This window comes from Rhinopithecus bieti, unplaced genomic scaffold (assembly GCF_001698545.2).
Source record: "Rhinopithecus bieti isolate Rb0 unplaced genomic scaffold, ASM169854v2 scaffold_3858, whole genome shotgun sequence".
In the NCBI taxonomy this organism is placed as follows: Eukaryota; Metazoa; Chordata; class Mammalia; order Primates; family Cercopithecidae; genus Rhinopithecus; species Rhinopithecus bieti.
In genome coordinates this window covers 1,185,968-1,211,230 of record NW_016804227.1, presented here as the reverse complement: position 1 = coordinate 1,211,230, position 25,263 = coordinate 1,185,968, and the positions used below count along the sequence as shown (strand labels likewise).

At 32.4% G+C, this 25,263-nt stretch overlaps 1 protein-coding gene across 1 annotated transcript in view; it reads left to right on the top strand.

The window, feature by feature from the left end:
* Nucleotides 1-20,983, top strand: part of ASZ1 (ankyrin repeat, SAM and basic leucine zipper domain containing 1) — a 65,640-nt gene extending 44,657 nt beyond the window's left edge. The window contains exons 7-13 of the mRNA XM_017867331.1: nt 765-889; nt 1,720-1,795; nt 2,800-2,856; nt 3,833-3,942; nt 15,474-15,579; nt 16,716-16,829; nt 20,455-20,983. Coding sequence (XP_017722820.1) covers nt 765-889; nt 1,720-1,795; nt 2,800-2,856; nt 3,833-3,942; nt 15,474-15,579; nt 16,716-16,829; nt 20,455-20,607 — 741 coding nt within the window. The 3' untranslated portion in view covers nt 20,608-20,983. The remainder of the gene's footprint in view (nt 1-764; nt 890-1,719; nt 1,796-2,799; nt 2,857-3,832; nt 3,943-15,473; nt 15,580-16,715; nt 16,830-20,454) is intronic.
* The last annotated feature ends 4,280 nt before the right edge of the window (nt 20,984-25,263 follow it).

Here is a 25,263-nt window from a genome sequence, read left to right as displayed (position 1 = left end):
CCTGTAGAACTTCAAAAGGAATTTACCATTTTCTTCTAAACTTTGAAAATTCAAAATTTTAAATTATTTTTTACATTGTTAAATGTAGAGTAGATGACACCAAACTTGACATAAGAAGTTTATGAACATCAAAGGTTATTTTGAGTCATAAATCATTTATTGAAATGAGATTTGATCTTGTATTTTGGCTGATTACATGATATAACCTTGACTTCCTAAGAAGTTAGATTTTAAAACTCAGGAATGTCACTGTATCTTTTTGAGGTGTTCAGTTAGAATTTGTATACATTTAGTCACGTTCATTACTCTCTTCCCACTTAGCAATGTTTTCAAAGTACTATCTTAATATTTAATCTGAGTCATTTATCCAAATGGAATTTTTAGTTTTGCTATAGATCTTACCAAAAATAGTAATTACTATCTTACTTTAATTTTTACTATTTTAAATTAGATGTACTTTTTTCTTTTCTGATTATTATTATAGGTCAAGGAAGCACTTACCTGATATCCCAATTACCCTGATTCGTTTATTATACATTGTATGTGTGTATCAAAATATCACATGTACCCCCCAAAATATGTACAACTGTGATATATCAATTTTTTTAAAGTTGTTATCAGGGTAGTAAATTGTGAAACTTCTGTCCCACTTACTTGCTAAAACTTCCTTTCTGGATATGAGATAATCGTATGTTTGGTTTCTTTTAACTGTAAGTTATAGTGTGCAATGTTAATTATATTTGAATGATGTTAACTTTTTTCAGATCTTCAACTTACTTTCTTTTACTTTAAATCCATTGGAAGGAAAACTTCAACAGCTAACTAAAGAAGACACTATTTGTAAAATATTGACAACAGATTCTGATAGAGAAAAAGATCACATTTTTAGGTAATATAGCATGTTTTAGTTCAACAGAATACCTGTAAGTAAAACTTGTGTATATTTTACTGTAGTAAATGTGGTGACTTATTTAAAATATATGGTATTTTAAATGTTTACAAGCATTTTAAATGTCTGGGTTTTAGTGTTCTCCAGAATTTTAGAAAATTTTATTCATTTTATGTACTAACACTAATGATAATAACTTTAAATGTAAACATTAAGTACGATATCAACAACAAAATCTATTTTAAAAGGTTCTGAAATTAGTGTTCAAACAGTATTACACCTTGTTTTCTGATTATTTTTAGTATAGTTCTAATTTTATATGCTAAAATTAAACATACACTTCCCCCCCTAGAACACTGCTGTTCAGTACATGGCCAAAAATAGTTATCTCCTTACCCCATTTAAAGTTATTTACATTTACTTATTGCAATTAAAGAGGTGTGGTTTTTTTTTTTTTTTCGTTTTTTGTGGGTTTTTTTGCCTCAAACACCTGGGCTCAAGCAGTTCTCCCACCACAGCCTCCCAAGTAGCTTGGACTACAGGTGTATGCCACTTGCCAGGCTGAGGAGATTTTTATGTGCAGAAATTTCACAGGGTGTACATACTGACATATATTTTCATTTTGGGGAAAGATGAGTTATACTCCTCATATACCTTCAGTCACAAAACCTTACTCATTCCTTTGATATAGCATAGGTCTGGTATGCAGATTGCAAATATATTCTACATGAATTCATCATTATTCATATTATCTTGCAATATAAATATATATTTAATGTTTGTACATTTATAGTCTGTTCTGAAATTGACATTGCTATAAATGTATACAGTTCATATACAGCATTTGGAGATCTGGAAGTATTTTTACATGGTATTGGACTTGAACATATGACAGATTTACTAAAGGTAAGATCTTATATAACCTACCGTGAATTATGCATATATGTTAATTTGTTGGTTAATATACGTTAGATATTAATTCATAAACATGTCTATAAATAACTGCCTATTTACTTTTCTCCATAATTTGTAGTACATCCCGATTTTAAATTTGAAATAAACATTTCAAAAATGTATTATTCTAGAAATTTTCATAAATTAGAATCTGAGATTAAACAGTTTTTACCCATTGTCTAACCTTCATATACACCTGAGCCCTTAGTTTGTTTCTGTAGTTGCTCATCTTCATGAGTAGAATATTGGAAGAGCATGATATTAAACCAAACACACCTGGTATCAGATTCGTGCTCTAATGTTTAATCACTGAAATATGTGACTTAAATTATCTCATTTGCTTCATAAGGATAATAATACCTAGTGTAGGGTTGTCATGAAGGTTAAATCAGATCATATGCCAAGGACTGTCTGGGTGTTTTAAGCATACATTATGGGGTTTGAGTCCATGACAGTTATTATCAGCTAGGTGGGGATACTGAAGCAGTAAATTGCTATTTAAGATAAACTCCTCTTGGGAGTGTGCACATTCTGTTAAAATATTTCAGAGTTGGGCTTCATTGTATAATCTTCAAGTGTCTCCCTATTTGGAGAAATCTTGAATAAAACTACATGATGGTTTAATGTGATACAGTCAGAAATTTAAAATATTCATAAAACATAATTTCTGCCAAATTTTATAGAACTGCTTTTCTTTTAATGTAAGCAAATATGAATAGTAATCATTTGAATCTGGAAACCTAGCTGTGTTTATACTTTTTAGGTGAATATAGTTATTATGATACTCATTACTATCTACTTAATATTATAGTTCTGTATCTACATATCCTGTTCCCTCTAGAAAACTGGAATTTGCTTGAGAGTGAAGCAAGTAACTAACTTATGAATGCTTGCCTACTTCTCCTTCTACTATTTTAATTATATGGAAAGGTGGCCTTTTTTTTCCTTTTATACAGGAAAGGGATATAACGTTAAGACACCTTTTGACCATGAGGGAAGATGAATTTACAAAGGTTAGTATCAGTTTCAGAAATTCCTGATATATTGTTTGATGTTTTTAAAATTGTGGATCCTTTTCTCTTTTTAAAATGCTAGGGCTACAGACAAAAGATTGCTCTTTTACTGTGTCCTTGATTAGATATGATTACGCATAACCATATCTAAAATCTTGTGTTAGTGTTAAGTTACTTTAAGAACACGTAATGACTTACAGTTTGGGTTGTTTGTTTGTTTTTTTTTTTTTCAGATTGTCATGACATCTCAACTAAAACTGATCCTTCAGTTTCAAATGTGAAATAGATTTGTAAAATGGGGCACTTACAAATAAGAGATTGTTTTTCTATGTATATGGGTATTAACACATGTCTCCCAAGCCTTTTGTTTGGTTCTCAAAACTATTGAGACCTTTTATTTTGCCATCTAGTATTATCTAATAACATATAGCTGCAGGATGTGTTAGAGACACCTTGATAAATACGATATGTAAAAAGCAGTGATCTGAGTGCATGACCACATTGGAAACTTGAAATTTTTAATATCGCTAAAAATAAATCAGTATACTACAAAGCTAACTCCAGTATAGAAAATTTAGTTTAACACTAAAGGTAGAATACAAACAAAGATAGGACTTGATTCTCATTTATCACTGATTTTTAAATGAAAATTTGAAGGAAATTTTGTTTTACTATGTTTTTTGAAGTATTACAAATATTAAGTTCTAGTAATTTGTTTTGGGAGTCCATCATAGTTGTTATGTATTGCAAAAAAATTGGTTATAGTTATTATATATCTAAATATTTTAATGCTGTAACTAACATCAATCACAGTTATAAGACAAACATATATATTTTAGAAATGTGTTATTTTCCACTGTATGCCTATTTTTTCAAGATGTGAATTCATCAAGTAAGAAAAAATCTTCAGTTATTTTGAGTTTTAAATTATTCAAGTATAATTAATTTACTGTACCTTAAAACTATTTCTGCTTAGAATGGAATTACCAGTAAAGACCAGCAGAAAATTCTAGCTGCTCTTAAAGAACTACAGGTAGAAGAGATACAATTTGGAGAGTTATCTGAAGAGATAAAGTTGGAAATCAGGTAAAATTAACTTATTTGTTTACATTAATAGTGTTAAGAACCAATTGTTCTTTTTTAGTTTAATTTTCATAATGTCTGAGTCATTTTACTTGATATGATCATTTTCCCAGGGTAATAGATTTTGGAAGATACTGTGTTCTGAAATTGGATGTGCTTTGTAAAGTCAATTTTTATAAAGTCATTCACCAAGAAGCAAACAATGTGTCTTCTTGTTAACTCACATAGAAACATTTTTGTTTTATTTTTTCATTGCCTCTTGCTAAATTGAACCTTATAAACAATCACATGCTTTTTTATAGTATACCTTTAAAAATCATTTTAGAGGTTAAATTGAAAATTCAAAGTAATATTTTCACTTAGGTCAATAAGAAAACATTTCTTATGTAGCTCAGTTCTATTTTCAGCCTTACTGTATGAGAAATTATGTTACCAAAATGTAAACTTCATTTCCAATATTAAAACTTGTCAAGCAATGGTTATTAATAATCCCAAATCTATTTTGAAAATAATATTTGATTTTATTAATATATTATACAGCAATAAGTGATTTTTAAAATTTTTTTGAAATATAGATTCTTGGGCTATTCCAAAGAGATACACAGGGAAGTCCCATGCATTCTTTCCCTAGTTTTGCCCAGTATTACTATCTTTTATAACTGTAGGACAATATCAAAACCAGAAAATTTACATTGGTACGACCCATAGAGCTTACTCATACTTTGTGAGTTATGCACTCATCTGTGTGTGTATATATATAATTTTATCACATTTATGGCTTCATGTAACTACTTCCGTGTTCAATGTACTTAACACAGGACTCTCTCACACTACTCCTTTATAGCCACGTCTAACCTTCTCCCCATACCAACCCCTAGCGACCAATAATTTGTTCTCCATCTTTTTAATGATGTTATTTCATGAATATTATATAAATAGAATCATACAGTATAAATCCTTTTGAGATTAACTTTTTTCAGTCATCCTAATTTTCTTGAGGTTCATCAAAGTTGTTGCATGTATCAATACAATAGTTCATTCCTTTTTATTGCTGAGTAGTATTCCATGATATGTATATACCACAGTTTGTTTAACCATTGATCCATTGAAGAACATTTGAGTAGATTTTAGTTTTTAGCTATTCCAAATAAAACTGCTATGAACATTCATCTACAAGAGTCTATTAGAAAATACATTTTCTTTCTTTGGGATAAATTCTGAAGAGGACAGTTGTTAGGTTGTATGGTGGTTGCATATTTAGTATATTTTAAAACTGTCCAACTGTTTTCCAGAATGGCAGTACTGTTATATTTCCAGCAAGTGTATGAGTGATCCAGTTTGCTCTCCATCCTCACCAGCATTTGGTGGTAGCATGACATTTTTTAGCCATTTCTGATGGGTATATAGTAATAGCTTGTTATGTTTTTACTTGCACTTACTAATGGCTAATGATGTAAACAGCCTTTTATATCTTATTTGCCATATGTGTACTTTTTGTGGTGAAATTCTAACAGGATCTTTTGCCAATTTTATGTTGGATTAATTGTTTTTTAATGTTGAGTTTTGGGAGTTATCTACATTCAAATCTTTTGTTGAATATGTGATTTGTAAATATTTTCCCAACTCTGTAATTTTCTTTTCATCCTCTTAATGGGGTCTTTCACAGAGCAAAAACTTTTATTTTTATGAGGTCTAAGTTACCAGATTTTCCCTTTACTCCAAAGGGAAAGAACATTACTTTTGGTATATTTTTAGTATCAAGTCAAATAACAGTTTACGAAATTAGGTCTCAAAGATTTTCTCCTATGCTTTTTTCTTAGAAGTTTTATAGTTTTACATTTAAGTCCACGACACATTTTGAGAGTTCATTTTTGTAATGTTATGAGGTTTAGGCTGAGGTTCTTTTTTTTTTTTTAACTTGGGGATGGATAATTGCTCTAGCACTGTTTATTGAAAAGGCTGTTCCTCCTCCATTGAATTGCTTTTGATTATTTGTCAAAAATTAATTGGGCATATTTGTGTGGGTATAATCTGGGTTCTCTATTCTGGGTTCCTTATGTGTCTATCCCTCTGAAAGTACCATGTCTTGATTACTCTAACTGTATGGTAAGCCTTTATATCAGGAAGAGTGATTCCTCTCATTTTGTTCTTTTTCAAAATCATCTTGGCTATTCTAGAGCCTTTTTCTTTCCATATACATTTTAGATAAAGCTTTTCTATGTAAAGCTTTTTCTACAAAAAAAAAACTTTCTGAGATTGTGGTAGTAATTGTATGAATCCTATTGATTAATTTAGATATAATTGACAGTTATGTCAATTCTACTAATTCATAAACACATATATCTCTAAAAGTTTTAGGTTTTATTTTTTAAAATATATTTTTTGGAACTGCGTCTCACCCTGTCACCCAGTTTGGAGAGCAATGGCACAATGATGGCTCACTGCAACCTTGAATTCCTGGGTTCAGGTGATCCTCCCGCCTCAGCCTCCTGAGTAGGTGAGACCACTGACATGCACCGCCATGCCTGGCTAATTTTTAAAATTTTTTGTAGAGACAGGGTTTCCACTTTGTTGCCACAGTTGGTCTGAAAACTCCTAGGTTCAAGTGATACTCCCACCTTGGCTCCCTAAGTAATGGGATTACAAACCTGAGCCACCATTTCTGACCTTCTTTGTTTTCTTTCATCAGCATTTTGTCATTTTCATCATACAGATTTCTTGCATATTTTGTTAGATTTATACCTAAGTATTTTGTTTTCTCTGGCGCAATTGCCAATGGTATTTCTCTTTTTATTTATTTTCATGTGCAATTGATTTTTGTGTCTTGACTGTACATTTCAGCCTTACTGAACTCAGTTATTAGTTGTAGGAGGTTTTTTGTGGAATGTTTGAGATTTTCTATGTAGATAATCATGTAGTCTGCAAAAAGAGGTTAATTTTTTCCTTTCACATTTGTATGCCTTTTTTCTTCCCTTGTAGCAGTGGTAAGACTTCCAGTATTATGTTGGATAGGAGTGGTAGATAGTGGACATTCTTGCCTTCTTCCCAATCTCAGAAGAAAACCATCCACTTTTTTAGTATTAGTTAACTGTGATGTTAGCTATAGGTTTTTTTGTAGATTCTCTTTATGATATTGGGGAAGTTATGCTCTATTCATTTTCTGAAAGTTTTTATCATGAATGGTTGTTGAATTTTTTCAAATGCTTTTTCTATCCCAACTGATATGACCATATGACTTTTTTCTTTAGCCTGTTGATATGGTTACTTTGTTAGATTTTTAACTATTGAACCAACCTTGCATACCCGGATTAATCCCATGTGGTTGTGGGTTATTATTCTTTTTATGCATTGTTGGATTTGATTTGCCAGTATTTTGCTAAGAATTTTTGTATCTAAGTTCATGAGGAATATTGCTCTGTAAGTTTCTTTTTTGTGTTTTGTCTGGTTTTGGTATCAGGACAATACTGGCCTCACAAAAGGAATTGGGACGTATTCCCTCTCCTTTTATTTTCTGTAAAATATTGTGTAGAATTGACATTAATTCTTCTTTAAACATTCTGTAGATTTCTCTAGTGAAATCATCTGGGCCTGGATATTTTGTGGGGGAAGCTTTTAATTTACAATTTGATTTATTTAATGGGCATAGGATTATTCAAGTTATATCTGTTTTACTTTAGCTGAGTTTTGGTAATGTGTGGTTTTTCAAGGAATTGGTTCATTTTTTCTAATTGATGAAGCCAAAAGTTGCCCCTACTATTTCCAGCTATTCTTTGAATGACTGTAGGATCTGTTATAATACCCCATTTCATTCTTGATATTGGTGATTTCCGTCTTTTCTTTTTTTATCTCTGTTAGTCTTGCTAGAGGTTTACACATTTGTTTTTCCAAAGAACCTGCTCTTTTGTTTCAGTAACTTTTCTGTATTGTTTTTGCTTTTAGTGTCATTGATTTCTGCTGTGATTCTTACTATTTTCTTCCTTCTGCTTACTTTGAATTTATTTTGCTTTTTCTAGATTCTTGAGGCAGAAATCTAGATCATTTTTGAGACTTTCTTTTCTTATGTAAACATTTAGTCTTTTACATTTCCCTTTCAGCACTGCTTTAGTTGCATTCCACAAATTGTGATACACTGTGTGATCATTTTCATTCACTTCTATGTATATTTTTATTTTCTTTGAGACTTCCTCTTTGACCCATGGATTATCTAAATAACCCATGGTGTATGGTGTTTAATGTCCACGTTTGGAGATTTTTCTGTTATCGATTTTCAGTTTGATTCTGTTATAGTCAGAGAATATACTCTGCATGATTTCAAGGGTTCAATAGCTACATGTGACTGGTGGCTAGATGGAAGAGATATAGAGAATTAAGATTTTAAAGGCTTTGGCAGGTTGAAGCAAATCTCCCCAAAATTAATAGGGTTAACTTTAATAAGGATAAATGGAAAGTCCAAGATTAACTATATTACTATAGGATGGGACTTAATATACATGAAAAATCACTAAGAGTTTTTAAGTTTATTATTAACTCAGTTTAGGTTAAAGTGTCACATGACTAGTCATGGAAAGCCAGCACTGTTAGGCTGCATTAATAGAAATATAATGTCCAGAATAAATAAGATAACAGTTTTATTGTACATAATAGCTACTTCTAGAGGTTTTTGCTTATGGAAAGAATTTAACCATAGCATAGAATACAAACCCTGTAAAGCCTCTTCTGCCTTTGAGATTATGATTGTCTTTTCAGTAATTTTCCCCTAGATTTTATAATCCAAAATAACCTATAATAATTGTTTTCATTCCACCAACTAGATAATTTTGAAATTGTGTCACTTAGCAACACCACCTTATAAACAGCCTATGAAATTCTTTTTTCTTTTACAATGGCTTTCTCTCCCCAACTTTGAGGATTTGTGCACCAAATGTTTTTCCCCACCTTCTACCTCTCATTGCACTTGGTCACGTTAATTACATTTTACCCAATCTCTTGCTCATGTAAGCTTCTCTTAACTCATTCTTTCTATTTTTTTATTGCTTAGGAAACTCTCTTCCTTTCTTACTTTTGGTTTCATATGAGTTCAAAAGTAACTATTACCACAGGGACTAAGAATAGGAATAATGCCTGTACAGAGGACAAATCAAATTTTTTGCCTCTAGAGCTTTTAAAAGTACATTCAAGTTCCCTGTAAGAAATCTTCACAAATATTTTTTCTATTTCCTCAGTTTCCTCTAATCTTAGTTTTAATATCAGCTTAGTGTTATTTTCTAGTTTTCTTTTTTAGTTAATTTAAGAGTATCACAATCATTTTATTTTTCTACTGATAATACAAATACTGTTTTTTATTTCAACATATTCCAGTTTGATTTTTTCCCTAAAATAATTTTACAAATGAGGATTATATAGCTAACATAAAAGTACCTTACATGTTAGTAGAGACTTGATTTCTATATATATGCTTTTAAAACATATTAGGGTTCATAACCATGATTTATGCTAGTGATTTCCTTACCTGGCTACATTATCAGAATGACCTAAGGAGCTTGGTGTATATATTAACCATGTTATCCATTGCCTGGGACATGACTGTATAGACAAATTTTATTGAATACATGGATAAATGAGCTAATGAATTATAATATCCTATACTATACTTGCAAATGCAGTGATATTATCACTAGTATAGTCTAAAACTAATATTGTAATTATGATAAACATTAATTAAACATACAAACAATAGATTTCCACATAATTTTGGAGTTCAGAGAAGTATTCCAGGAAATAATATAGATGATCCTAATTTCTTAAAAACTTTATTATACAGCTTAAATTATAAACATTCCCCATATTAAAATTCCCTATTCCCATTTTTCCATTCTTCTTCCTTAATATATCTCATTACAGCAAGATCTGTATTTAAAATAATGCCTCATCATTGTTTCAGAATAACTTAATAGTTCTTAAATATTTAAATGCATTGTGAAGGATTTCAGTTGTGAAGACTTAAAACTCAGCACACCTTCTTAAATACCATTGTTCATTTTCTTGCTTTTCTTCACTATTGTTTCTATGAGGGAATATTCTAAGTTCTAAATGACTGAGTTGCAAATTAAATGTTTTTATGTAACTTATTTGTATGATGGCAGGGTTGCCTATATGAATTTACTTTATGGGATTTAATAGATGTAAAGAATGTACAGAATCCTGAATGGTTCACTTATAAAAAGCTACTGAATTTTTTAAAAAAAATAAAACTGGCAGACATATATTCCAGGAATTTGACCTTGTTATTAAATCACAGACTTTGTTTACATGCTGTTACAGAAAAGGTTTTACTTACCATTTGTTCAAAGTCATTCTTTAAAGAAGAAATTAGTCATTAAGTCATAAGAAAACTAACAGCAGGAAAAGTTGAACTGATTGATTATAATCTCCTAGTAATGTGACTTCAACAATTTACTGATTTATTTTAAGATAGTTTTCTTCTATGTGTCAAAATTTTCTAAAATAATCTGTTACAACAATGCATACAGACACTGCACTTACTTTTTTCTGCCTTAGTGTGTTTGCAGAATTAAAGTATGCAATTTAAAGCCAATGCAGTGGGGTGTGCCTGTAGTCTCATCTACTTGAGAGGCAGGAGGATAACTTGAGCCCAGAAGTTCAAGGCCAGCCTGGGCAACATAGCAAGACTCTTAAAAAAATAAGGAGTGCAATTTAAAATTGTAATATCCATTCTGTTGCTAATTTTAGATATTTTGAACAGAAATAATAAGTTGTCATTCACATTTTTTTTTTTTTTTTTTTTTTTTTTTGTGAGACGGAGTCTGGCTCTGTCGCCCAGGCTGGAGTGCAGTGGCCAGATCTCAGCTCACTGCAAGCTCCGCCTCCTGGGCTTACGCCATTCTCCTGCCTCAGCCTCCCGAGTAGCTGGGACTACAGGCACCCGCCACATCGCCCGGCTAGTTTTTTGTATTTTTTTTTAGTAGAGACGGGGTTTCAACGTGTTAGGCAGGATGGTCTCGATCTCCTGACCTCGTGATCCGCCCGTCTCGGCCTCCCAAAGTGCTGGGATTACAGGCTTGAGCCACCGCGCCCGGCCCACATTTGAAATTTTTAACTGTTCCTGTTTGGACTTTTTTTCTGAGCTAACTGACATCCACTTGAAGGTGTCAAAAGCATCTCAAAACTATGTTCAAGAAAACTGCTCCACCCCAAAAAAATCTATATAGATGTTAAGATTTTATGTAAAAGTGTATTGTTCACCCTATTATTCATAAACATTCTAAAATTTGAAACTCTAAATACTGAACATCAGGAAAATGGTTAAATTCCATTGCATCAATATAATTATTTTTTCACCCATTAAATTTATTTTGAAACTTAATGTCATGGGAAAATACTCATGATAATTATAAAAGGCACAATATAAAAGGTCATGTGAAGCAATGTCAGTTATATATATCCATAGGAAAAACACTGGAAGAAAATGTGTATTATAAAAAAATATTCTGAGAGAAAATAGTACCAGTCATTGTCTTTGAGTGGTAATATTATTGATGATTTTAATTTTTTTCAGATATTCTACAATGAGCACATAATACCTTTGTTTATAATACCTTTATTTAAAGTGTAAATTTTATCTTAGTACTTGACTTCAGATTTTTTAAATGGCCTGTTGTTTTAGTTTGCTTATACTATGTTATGCTGTAGTAACAAATAATTTCTAAATGTCAGTCACTTATAACAACAAACTGTGTTTCCTGATCATCTGTATCATGGGTCAGCAACAGTGATCTTGTCATTCTGAGAGTAGGCTGGAGGAACAATCTCAACCTGGGACATACTGCTCTCATGAGAAAGAAGAGAAAGATGGCAGGATCATTCAGTGGCTCTTGAAGCTTCTGTTCAAAAGTTACACAGTAACTTCCAATCATATTTTATTTGCTAAAGCAAGTCATGTGGTCAGGCCTCATGTCACTGGGGCATGAATTATAGTCCCCTGACAGGGGTCGGGGAACTGGTAGTAGTTAGCTCAGTAGAAAAGACATGAGAATTTGATCAAATAATACAGTCTACTATACCTGTGTCATATCTGCTTATTTTGAATTTTTTAAATAAGCACAAAGTTATCAGGCCTGCCATGTAAAGTTGTATAGGTCGTATACTGTGCAGCTGTGATGGAGACGCATGATTCACATAGTGTGAATGGCACTCTGTACAGAGTTTTGTTTTGTACAATTTGTCCATCCATATTCAGTGGCTCTGAAAATTATATGTCACAAGAAAGGTATATATTTTCCTTTCATTCATTAAGACTAATTTTGCTAGTAATAAAATTTGTTTATTTGAACTCAGTCTTACTATCTTAAGAATAAGAACTGATGAATTTATATTCCACATATATATTCGTGAATCACCTATCTAAAATTACATACCTGCTATCAGTTGATAATTCAAATGATAATTCTCAATGGATCTTAATTTCTTTGAGGTCATAAATTAAATATATATGGCATTAGTGAATTACTCATTTAGTAATTATTCTTGATAAATAAAATTGGAATATTTAAAGAACACTGAAATCTAAGTTATAAGTGTACTTATATAAATAGTACATGGAAACAAAATACAAGTAATCACTGCTGTTGCTTTGGCAGAAATGTGTCATATACTCTAAGTTCTGTGTTTTCTAGAGTAAAGATCAGAAAGAAAATAGAATAAAGAAGAATTGCATATTTTTTGAAAATGGTTTTATGAATACTTATTGCTTAACAGAACAAGAGTTTTCCTACATTTTTTAATTTTAGGTTTGCTTGTTGAAAGCAACCATCAGGTAGTTTTTATTCTAAGTGATTGATTATATGTATTTTGTTTATAAAGTTTGTATTTTATAAAACTGTTAAAGTGAAATTGTTCATTTTTTCAGCCTAATAGCTAAGAGAAAAGACTTGTCTTAAATGAAAATACTATATATATCCCAGTACTGTATCTTAGAAGTTTTCTATTATTTTCATTGGAGGCTGACATTGCTTGCTTTTTATAACCTTTCCTTCTAGAAATAGTGTGAAAGAAACTTTGTATAGTATGTAGTCAGAACTTCTACAAATAAGAATTTCTGTATGGGCTTAGAAGTACCCTTTGGGGGCTAGGATGGTGGCTTACACCTATAATCTTAGCACTTTGGGAGGCTGAGGCAGGTGGATCACGTGAGGCCAGGAGTTCAAGGCCGGCTGGGCCAACTTGGTGAAACCCCATCTCTACTAAAAAAATACAAAAATTAGCTGGGCATGGTGGTGCACACCTGTAATCCCAACTACTCAGGTGGCTGAGGCACGAGAATCACTTGAACCCAGGAGCAGAGGTTACAGTGAGCCTCGCGCCACTGCACTCCAGCCTGGGCAACAGAGCGAGACTCTGTCTCACACACACACACACACACACACACACACACACACACACAAATTACCTTTGGTCCAATAATAGTAGTTTTATTGTATTTTATTTCAGTAGATACTGTTAAAGGACTCCCCAGAAAGGTCATCTAATACACTTGACTCTTGATATTAATGATCTTAATTTTTGTCATTCTGCTAGGATGTGGCATCTTACGGTTATTGTATTCCCACATTTATTATCCATTCAAATTTTGTTTCTTTTTTTTTTTTCTCTGAATTCCCTATTAATAGCCTTGACCAACTTTTCTGTTGGGTTAAGTTTCTTTGTTGTTTCTACTATAAATTGGCTTCTTCCACTGAAGCTAATCTAGTCACCAGTGTTTTCTCATTACCAAAATCAGTATACTTATTTAATGTGCTTAATCTTTTCTCCTTTGAATCCATCATAACAACTTCATTCATAACAACTCTTAACTACTGATTTTCTTCTACTTCTCAGGCTACATTTCCTTTAGTGGCTTTCCTGTTCTACCCCTGTCAACTCTCCCTTCTTCACAGTATGTCTTATGGTCATCTTTATGATCATGGTTTTGATTTCTATTGGAGACATTTCTAATACTACTGTGTTTGTGCTACCTTCACAATTCAAGGAAAGACTGAATCTTGGCTAGAAGTTAGTGAAAATAAAGACATATTTTTTTCCCATTGAGGTTCACCGACTCTGAATTGTATCTATCTTCATGAGTCTTTAGAGCCCAGAATAAATACCCTTGCAAGACCCCCATTTTCTACCACTTACTTGTTGTTGCCACCTGCATGTCTCCTCACCATTGCAGTCATCATAATTACATTTACTTGAACACTAGCTATGTACTAGACACAATCCTAGGTACTTTATGTACATTGTCTTCTTGAGTCCTGCTGTCTCCTTTCTAGAGATACGAAAACATTTGACTTAAGATTATTCTTGCCCAAAATCATAAAGCTAATAAGTGTGGAAGATGAATCCAAACTCACATTGACTCTTGACTCAAAAGCCTGTGTTCTTAATTATTATGCCATAATGTTTTCTTTTATCTCCACCATCCGCCACCAAATTCAATTCCTTGCTTGGCAGCACTGCCTTCCATGGAAACCAAAAAAACTGAGAATCATCATAGATTCTTCCGTTACATACAATCCATCACCAAGTTTTTCAGTTTATTCTCCTAAAGGTTTCTCAAGCCACTGCTCTCCCTCCTCCCCACAGTAAGACTGCCACTGCCAGATCCTTAGTCTAAGTTTTCCTTCATCATCTCTTGGATGCATTTCTCTGTTAGTCGCCTAATTATTCTGCTTCTATTTTGGTGTTCCTTTTATCCACACCACTCTCCAAATAAACATTCTCATTTAAAAGTCTGATTTTCAAATTTCCTGTTGAAAATCTCTTAGTAACTCTACATCATCAGAAAGGTAAAATTCAATTCCTTATGCTGACACAAAAGTTCTTTTAATAAATGGTTATATCTAGCCTTTTCTCTTACTACTTTTCAATAATTTGTGTTTTAATTACACCTTACTGACCTTTACCCTTGTAGTCTTGCACCTGCTATTCTCTTTATCCAGAATCTCTTCCTTACCTACTTGGCAAACTTTTTCTTCAACCACAGACACAATTCAAGTATTATCTCTGTAAAGCATTTCTAATTCCCTACTCCTTCCTTCTCATGTGATATTAAATTCATTCCCCCTGAATTTTAGATGTCTCCACTGTAAAATAGTATTAACAACCTCTATCCTATAGAGGTTGTTAGGAAAAATCAAAAGAAATAACAAATGTAAAATAACTAGTGCAGTGTCTTCACATAGTAGCTACTCAAATATTGATTATTTTATCTTCCTCCTTCATGTGTTCCTGTGAATAATAAAGCTGCAATTGTATATCTGCATCTTATCCTGAACTTTAAGATTCTCGGGATTGGAGGTTTGTTTTTCTTTTATAATCAGTGCCTGTTTCAGTACCTAATCTGTATTAGCTATTCCATGAATTCTTTTGGAAGAATCTAATTTTATGACTAGATTTTCAGTAACTAGCCTAGTAGAATGAAATAAATTGCTCTTATTGGTAATTCCTGCTTGTTTGTGGTTTCCTTTCTTTAGTGGTGATGAGTTCCTCAACTTTCTTCTCAAATTAAACAAACAGTGTGGCCATTTAATAACAGCTGTACAGAATATTATTACTGAGTTACCTGTAAATTCTCAAAAGGTATTCTACAAAAGTTATTAAGTGAAGAAAAGTATGAACACTGAAGAACATTCCAGATAAGTTCATGATAATTCAATAAATAGTACTGATTTGCTAAAATTATATCATTTGTTCTGCAAAATCACATAAGATCTAAATAAGTTGATTTGTTTAATATTACTTCATTACATACTAATTTTAAAACTTTGTATTCTTGCCTCAAGAAAAAGAAAACGAGTCAGACCAAAAATTAAACTGATCCATGTATTGAATTTACCATGTGTTCTTGTTTAAAATATAAAGTGACAGGAGACCCAAGTGAAAATGGAAACAAAACAGTGTGTTATTTAAAAACTGTATCAATAAAAGATTTTTAAATAAATTTAGAATAGGAAGAGTGTAAGTGGCCAGGCATGGTGGCTCACATCTGTAATCCCAACACTTTGGCAGGCCCAGGTGGGAGAATTGCTTGAGGCTAGGAGTTTGAGACCAGCCTGAGCAACATGGTGAGACCCTGTCTCTACAAAGAATTTTTTAAAATTAGCTGTGCATGATGGCATGTGCCTCTGGTCCTAGCTGAAAATTAGCTGGGCATGATGGCATGCACCTGTGGTCCTAGCTACTTAGGAGGCTGAGGTGGGAGGATCACTTGAGCCCAAGAGGTTGAGGCAGCAGTGAGCCATGATTGCACCACTGCACTCCAGCCTGGGCAACGGAACGAGACACTGTCTCAAAAAAAAAGGAAGAAAAAGTGTAAGTGGCCTGCAAAAGCAGCTTATTTCATGTGATTAGGTTTTAGCTGTTTGTCTTAGTGAAAATTTTAATGCACTTGTTTTCCAGTGATTTTATATAACATCAATTAATATGAGAATCATGTCATTTTAAAACCTTCATGAACTGATTTGTTCATCATAAATGGTATTACTAATATTAATCTCCATTTAGAAAGTTATATATACATATATTCAGGAAATGCATTTGGCAAGCTCATTTGATTATTTTATAAAGTTACTTGTTTTGGTGTATTTATCCTAAACAAAAAAATACTTTTCAATTATATAATTTAATATTTAAGAATGTTGTATAATCTTTGTGGATATAAAGTTGTGGGAAGTTATTTCCATTATTTAATGTTGAACTTTTGAAAATATTAACAGATAACGCTGGAATGGGCTTCTCCCCGGAATTTTACTTCAGTTTGTGAAGAATTGGTTAATAATGTTGAAAATTTGAGTGAAGAAGTCTGCAAACTAAAAGACTTAATTCAAAAGGTATATATTTAACATTAAAAGGAGGGGAAACGAAGGCAAATGATTTACAGCAGAAGGTGTTAGACCATGAAGCAATTCTGGTTAAGAGCAACAAATGGAACACTTAGACAAGTGGGGAAAAGGACAGTTTCCAAAGGAAGAAATATACATAGGAAACAGATTTTGCTGGCCATTAAAGAAATGCATACTAAAAGAAGAATGTGTCATTTTTATCTTTTCAATTAGCAAGGAAAAATGTATCACTACCAATTTCTAGTTAGAGTTCACCAAACTGATATTCTTATGTGAGACTGGTAACACAAGCCCTTTCAAAAAAAGTTTAGCAGGATGTGCCAAGTACCATTAAAATTTTGTATCTTTTGATAGTATTTTATCCCAAATTATATGTACCATAAGTGTTCTATATTAGGAGAATAACTTAATAAAATATGCTATACCAATTGTTATAATAATAAACAGTTAAAAATGAAAACTAAATATCAGCTGGTTAAAGATATGAAATTATATTTGTACATTATTACTTACATGTAAATGTACAGATAAATGAAGTATTTATTGGTTCTGTTAAAGAAACAGGATTGTGGATGAAATACCCCTTTGATTGTCCAGACTCTCTGTAATATTTTTATAATTTAACTGTTTTCTAAAGAGTATGGACTTTTTTGGTTCTTGTTTTTTACACATAACAGAAAAATATATAATATATATCTATATTTAAGGACAGGTGATTTTTCCACTTCAAAAAAAAAATGGCTATAACAAAATCTAAGCTGTTGGAATGGGAACCTTTGTTGAAGATGGATAATAAAGAAAAACACTTCCAGTCGACCAGAAGTGAGCTCAGAAGTGAGCTCTTGATCTGTTTAATAAATTTATGTCTATAAAGCTTTTGTGAAATATCTGATTTGAAGGTTAGATTATACATTATTTATATAGCTTCAACCCATAATTCATTTAACATTTTCATTAATATTTTATCAAAAAAGTTCTTTTCTTCAAAATAGACTTTATACATGTTCCAAGTATTAATAAATTGTCATTCTAGCTATTAATGTGTTAAATCAAAAGGAGTCTTTTTTTCCCTCCCTTTTTTGATACCAAGTCTCACTCCATTGCCCAGCCTGGAGTGCAGTGGTGCGATCTTGGCTCACTGCAACCTCTGCCTTCCAGATTCAAGTGATTCTCCTGCCTCAGCCTCCTGAGTAGCTGGGACTATAGGCATGCACCACCACGCCCACTTAATTTTTGTATTTTTAGTAGACACGAAGTTTCACCATGTTGGCCACGCTGGTCTCAAACTCCTGAGGTCACGTGATCCTCCTGCCTCAGCCTTTCAGTGTGCTGAGATTACAGGTGTGCACCATTGCGCCCAGCCCAAAAGGAGTCTTTTAAAGTGAGAAGAAAGTTGCGAAGCAAATTCTGTTATACAAAATAATAGGTGGGAAAGGACATTTTAAATGGGGAAATGAGCACCATGTTTCAGAATTCTTGTAGAAAATAATTTATTTCCAAAGAAAAAAGGCATCTTAGAAATTATTATCTCTGACATTTATTCATTCAACAAACATAAGACTGCCTGCTATATGTCAAGCACCTGTGCTACACAAGCTACATCCTGAACTTGCTGACAACCCAAAAATTATAGCACCATTCATCATCACTACCTCCATCTCATCTAGAAGAATCAAAGGAAAAGAACTGATTCTACTTAAACATGCTATTTTTCATGGGTATTCCAGGGAAGTTTAGAAGCATGTGTATAGAGATACTTCTTGCAAAACATCAGCCTTTTTAGTGTAGGAAATTTCCTAAAACATATTTGCTTTGGGGTTGTTTACTCATTTGGTTTCTCCAAGGTGAACTAAAAACATGGGGGTGAGGGGTAAGGGTGTGTGTATAGAATTAAAATGAAATTAGAAAACCATATTTTTGTTAAATGAGTGAAATTAAGAAACTTTGCTATAGAGACTGACTCTAAAGCATACACAATTCAATCAGGTACCATAATATTTATTTTAATAATGCATACCTGTTAAGAGAATTTTCATTGTTCTTTAGCTAAATAGAAGACCTTTTTCCCATGACACTTCTCTATTTAGAATTTATGCATTTCTATATAAGAACTACCCTTGAAAACATGAATTAGTTTATAATAATGGCAAATACAGTTCTTTGGGCAAGAAAGTCTTAATTTTGGAGCAAGCTAATGGTTTGGTTTTTCTAGATTAGTCTTGTACAAGTAATAATCATCATAATGAGATTTGATTTAGGGAATTATGAAGGCTTCCAGATTTGCAAATATGCTATCATGCCTGTTAAGCTTATATTATTTCAGAGTTTACCAGTAATAATCGAAGGTGGTTTTTTTTTTTTTTAAGAAACATGAGTTATCACAGATAAGTGTATGGAGGTAACAAAGAGAGAGGGTGGGAGAGGTCAAGGCTAGACTTTAACACCACATCACTCTCTTTCAAGCCAACACACTGACAGGCTCCTGTCAGAAAGGGTCATTCTAAGTAATTGGTTAATAAAAGGAATGACTGTCTCAGGATTCAGTAAATGGAGCATCAGTGTCAAAAAGGAATCTGTTGCTGAATGAAGCCATTTGGAAGTTAGACCAAGAATATGGTATTAATGAGTTGGCGTTGGAGTCTGGTTTTCTGCTATAAATTTAAAATTAATTTTGCAAGCTTTTTAATTAAATATTTACACAGTCGAATTTGGAAGTCATTATTCCTGCTGATGTTGAAAGTATTTATGTCATCACTCCAGCACAGGATGTTTCTAGTAAATATCACTCTATAAATGTTCCTGATTCTTTTTATCTTTCAAGGATCTTTGGTTTCTGCTTATTTTCTCTTGTGCCCCACCCCCAAAAGCCATCTCTCTCCTCTCAGTCCTCCCTCTTCAAGTCTTTTCTCTCTCACTTCCCCCTTCTCTCTCTCTGTCTCTCTCTCTCTCTCTCTCTCTCTGTCTCTCACAGAACACACACACAGAAACACACAGAGTGGGCACACATACACAGTAGGTAGGGGAGAAGGGAGCTTCTTGAGCAAGAAATTTGTATCTGGGAATTTACAAACTGAATGGGTACTATACTTTCATTGCTGAGAATTACTAAAAGAACCACTTAAGTTTTTGTTGACATTTGTTACTGCAATTATATTTAAATAAAGTATTAAGTTTCTACCAGTAGCATCTGGTCTTCTCATTTTTGCTAAATTTCATGTTTTAGGTTTGCTATAATAATGATTCACTTTTTTGTAAGATGTTAATTGATATGTAATACACAAGCAAATCAATATCAATTGTCATTCCTTATAAGTAAAACAGAAACTTTAAAGTTACTTTGTCTCATGACATAAAAACACCATTTTAAAATGTGATTATCTGTGACAGCATGTATTTTTAATGGAAAACTAATAATTTACAGTAATGGGATGCTAATGAAAGACTGTATTTCAAGACATATATGTTTACTTTAAATCTTCCATGGGAATCTTGAGTTGCCTACATCTAAACAAGTGAATTGAATTAACATGGATATTATGATATTTTTTAAAATCAAAATGTTTTTATTAATGTATTGTACAATAACTCTTTTCTTTTTCCGTGCAAATATTAGTTGCAAAATGAACGGGAAAATGATCCAACTCATATACAATTAAGGGAAGAAGTGTCTACATGGAATAGGAGAATTTTGAAGAGGACAGCTATGACAGTATGCGGATTCGGTTTTCTTCTTTTCATTTGCAAGCTAACTTTCCAGAGAAAATAACCCAAATATTTGTTTTAAGTTTTATATACACATCTTATTGAACCATCCAAAATTATTGCTTTTAACTATTTGTGGCACAATATAACTTTACATTCTTTGCCAATATTCCATAGGAAAATTTTGACAATGTAGAGATTTTTTTTTAAAAGTGATTTGTTACTTTGACTTATAAATACTATTTGTTATGTTTATGTTAATTTTGATTAGGCAGTAAAGTATAAGTAATTCTTTGGTTTGATTTTATGTAAATCACATTCAAAATTAAAGTTATATCTAATATCTTTGACTTTTTTTAAGTGTGCTCATTTGTCATAGTGAATCTTAACAGAATTTGTAAAGTGTTCATAAATTAACAGCTTTCTTTTATTTCTTTTTTCCCCTCCATTATTACATAATAAGGATTTTATTGGATTTTTTGTTATATTACATTTTGAGGAAATTACTAATTTTGAAAGTATCTGTGAAAATACAAAGGATACAGGTAAAATGTTAAAGTTTTGAATTGTGGATTAAATCCTTAAGAAAAGTATTTTAAATACAAATTCAAACAGCAAAAAATTAGAGACTAGTGTTGAAAGTACAAAGTACATTGGAATTTTTTATGTAAAATACTTTGGGGGACATACATACTATATAACATTCTTATGACTTATTAAAGTGAATGGCATTTGACATATTATTTATCATATCTAAAGTAAGACTTATTTTTCAAAATCACCCTAATGATACTCAGATTTTTAAAGTGAAGTTAATAAAAAGGCAGGCCCAATTTAGCATGGAATATAGTATTTAAATCTTGCCTGACTTAGTGCCATACTTAAACAGATGCAGTTGATCTACAGTTGTTTGAGAAGTAAACAAAGCAAAGATAAAAAATTGTGGAAAGGAAGAACATTATAAGGATCTATAATTAGTCGCAGTTTCTGCTCTTATACCAGAACGACAAGATTTCAATCATTCTTTTCTTGAGAATATGCTCAACCAGTTGTCATTGGAAAGTAATCACACTATGAATTGGTGCCTGACATTTTAACTTAACCTAACTACTAAATAGCAAGGCATAATTTTTTCTGATATTTCCTCATTTAAATGAGTTTTAGAAGTTTTAAAGGTACTTATTTTAATACATAAACAGTGTTTCACTCCCAGCGCAGTGCTTGGGTAAATAGAAAACATTCAATAAATCTTGTGTTTTAATTTCCTTGTTTAAAAAAAAAAAAAAAAACTCTCAGAAAATGACAGACATACTATCAGATTATCTATTTATGATGGTCTTTTTCACCTCAGTTCATCTTAAAGATACTGATATTTCCTCTATTGGCTGGATAGGTCACTATTTTACGTGTAGTCATAGTTTGTTCTTTTTTATTACTATGCAGTATTCCGCTGTCCAACTATTCTGTTATTTATCTGTTGCAGTTTTGGGCTATTAATAAATCTACCGTGAACATTACTGTGTATGTCTTTATACAGTAATGTATAAAAACAAACCATCTCGCAGATATTAGGACAAACTGAAAATGTGAATTTATAAAACACTTGCTTTCCAAAAGGATTTGTCACAAAATTCCATAAAATGGTTATTTTTTTATTTCCATGACAAATACAGTGTGATTTTTAGACTACAGATTGAGAATAAGCACAGCAGCATTGTTGTGATTAGTGAAGTTATTTCTATGGGTAAAGTATCAATAGAATTAATACTATTTTTCTTGGAATTTAAGATTGGTTATTTTATCTAGAGCATAAGTCTCTTCCTACTCTGATCATCTCACCTGATTACAGTGCTTTTTTGCGGGAAAGGAGGCATTTATTGCTTCTAGAATATCCATTCTTTTGTAACACATAACTCAGTATAAATCATTTTTCTTCTCTTCTTCAAGCAAGAAGAGGATTTAAAGTAAGTGTCCCCTAGAGACTTCCCTGAACCACAGACACAAATATTGTCAACTGAGTTTTAATTCTATGCACTTGAAAGTAGTAAACCTTTTAAAATTAGTTGGTATTTAATTTTAATTAATCTGAATCAGAAAATGCTCCTATATCTTTAGAACCAACTCTGGTACAAATAATCTATTTTGAGGATGTAAGTATCTTTCTTTTTTTTAATTATTATTATTATACTTTAAGTTCTAGGGTACATGTGCATAACGTGCAGGTTTGTTACATATGTATACTTGTGCCATGTTGGTGTGCTGCACCCATCAACTCGTCAGCACCCATCAATTCGTCATTTATATCAGGTATAACTCCCAATGCAATCCCTCCCCATTCCCCTCCCCATGATAGGTCCCGGTGTGTGATGTTCCCCTTCCCGAGTCCAAGTGATCTCATTGTTCATTTCCCACCTATGAGTGAGAACATGTAAGTATCTTTCAAAGAGAAGCATGCTTACTTGTCCCAACTTGCCACTATCCTTTAGTGATGTGTTTAGTGCTCTTTCTTTGTCAATCTTACTACCTTTCTCTGATACACTTATTACATTTCTCTGATACATTCAGTAATCTTTTTACCAGATAACTATTTCGGGCTGCTCTTCCCTCAAACTTCTGAGACCTCCACATCTCATTCTTAAAATGATGGCCATGCTTCTTATTTCCCTGGGAAATAGAATCATTTTTTAAAAAGAACTTGCATACTGGGTTTTCTCTAGTTAAGAGGTCAGCAAACGTTTTTTTGTAAAGGTCCAGATAGCAAATATTTTAGACTTTGCAGGACATATGGTCTCTGTCAAAATTTCTTAACTCTTGCTATTGTAGCACAAAAGCAGCTATATACAGTACATAAATGAATGAATGTGGCTGTGGTACAATAGAACTTTATTTACAAAAACAGGTGTTGCCTGGATTTGGCCCACCAAACTATAGTTTACAGACCTCAGTCTAATGTCACAGAGTTACAAATTTGAGGCTCTTTTAATCCTGATAATCTAAGCAGAAATTTATTAATTTTGTTAATATTTTCAAATAATCAGCTTTTGGGTTTATTGATCAACTACATTTTAAAATTTTTACTTCATTTCCACCTTTATTATTTCCTATCTTAATTGTTTGGGTTCTTTTTCTTTATTCAGTTATTTTAAACACATTTGAAATATTTTTTGCTTTCTGAGAAATGAATTAAAAGCCCTGTATTCTACATACTGTAGTTTCACAGTTCCTTTTAAAATACATCTATTTTCCCTATTGGGTTATTACAGTATTTATGTATTGACATTTATTTCATAAATTATTTTTTTCAAATTGCTTTTGAAAAAAAAAACTGCATTGTGACTTCAAACTTATATTTCTGCAACTTTCTCTTTTGAAAAAAAGTATTGCTCAAAAGTAAACTGATTATACTGTAAAGAACTATTATGGTTTCTTAGGCTCAGGATGGAGATGGACAGATTACCATTTGAATGCCTAATATAGGGCAAGCACTTCATAAATGTTACATTTAATTCATAGGCCAGGGCCATGAGGTATATATTCCTATTTTACAGAAAATGAGTTTCAGAGACAGTTGAAGTAAATTGTCGAAATTCACACTGCTAATAAGAAAGCTGGGATTTTAATCCAATCAGTTTAACTTCAAGTCCCATGCTCTTTCCAGCACTCATCCATTCATTCACTCACATATTTACTGAGCACTTATGTGCCAGGCATTTTTCTAGATGTTGGGAAATCAATTATCCCTGCCCTCGTGGAACTTACATTCTAATGGAAATAAACTAACAGATAAAGCATAAGATATTAGATGTGATAAGTGCTATGAAGACAAGACAAAAGGAAATAGGAAGTGCAGTGTAGAAGTAGTACTTTGAGTGGTCAGGGAAGACGTCTCAAACTTCAGAACTTTTGAGAACATAAAGGATTAGAGAATAAGCCATACAGATACCTGGAGGGAAACTATTCCAGAACAAAAACCATGAGGTACAAATATCACTATAGCAATAGAATGTACTGTTTTTTTGTTTGTTTTGAGATAGAGTCTCGCTGTGTCATCCAGGCTGGAGTGCAGTGGTGTGATCTCAGTTCACTGAAACTTCCGCCTCTCGGGTTCAGCAATTCTCCTGCCTCAGCCTCCCAAGTAGCTGAGATTACAGGTGCCCACCACCACACCTGGCTAATTTTTTTTTTTTTTTTTTTTTTGTATTTTTAGTAGAGACAGGGTTTCACCATATTGGCCAGGCTGGTCTTGAACTCCTGACCTTGTGATCCACCCACCTTGGCTCCCAAAGTGCTGGGATTACAGGCATGAGCCACTGCACTCGGCCTGTACTGTTATTTTTAAATGAACTAGAGGCACCAGTGTGGATGCTGTGAGACTAGTTAGGAGACTGCTGCAATATTCCGGGTGCAAGATGATGGTAGCTTGAATTAACATTGGAAACAGTGAAAGCAGTTGAGCTCAAGACACGTTTTAAAGATATAACCAATTGGATTTACTTACAGGTTGAATGTGAGTTCTAAGTGAAAAGCAATAGTCAAAGATAACTCAAGTTTTTTGGCTTGAGCAACCAGAAGAATGCAGTTGCCATTTACCGAAATAAGGAAGTCTCTGAGAAGACAAAAACAATTAGGAGAGATGAGAAGGGAGTAATTTTTAATAATCAGAGTATTTTAGTCAGAAATTTAGAGGAGAGAGACACAGGCAGAAGATAAAAATTTGAGT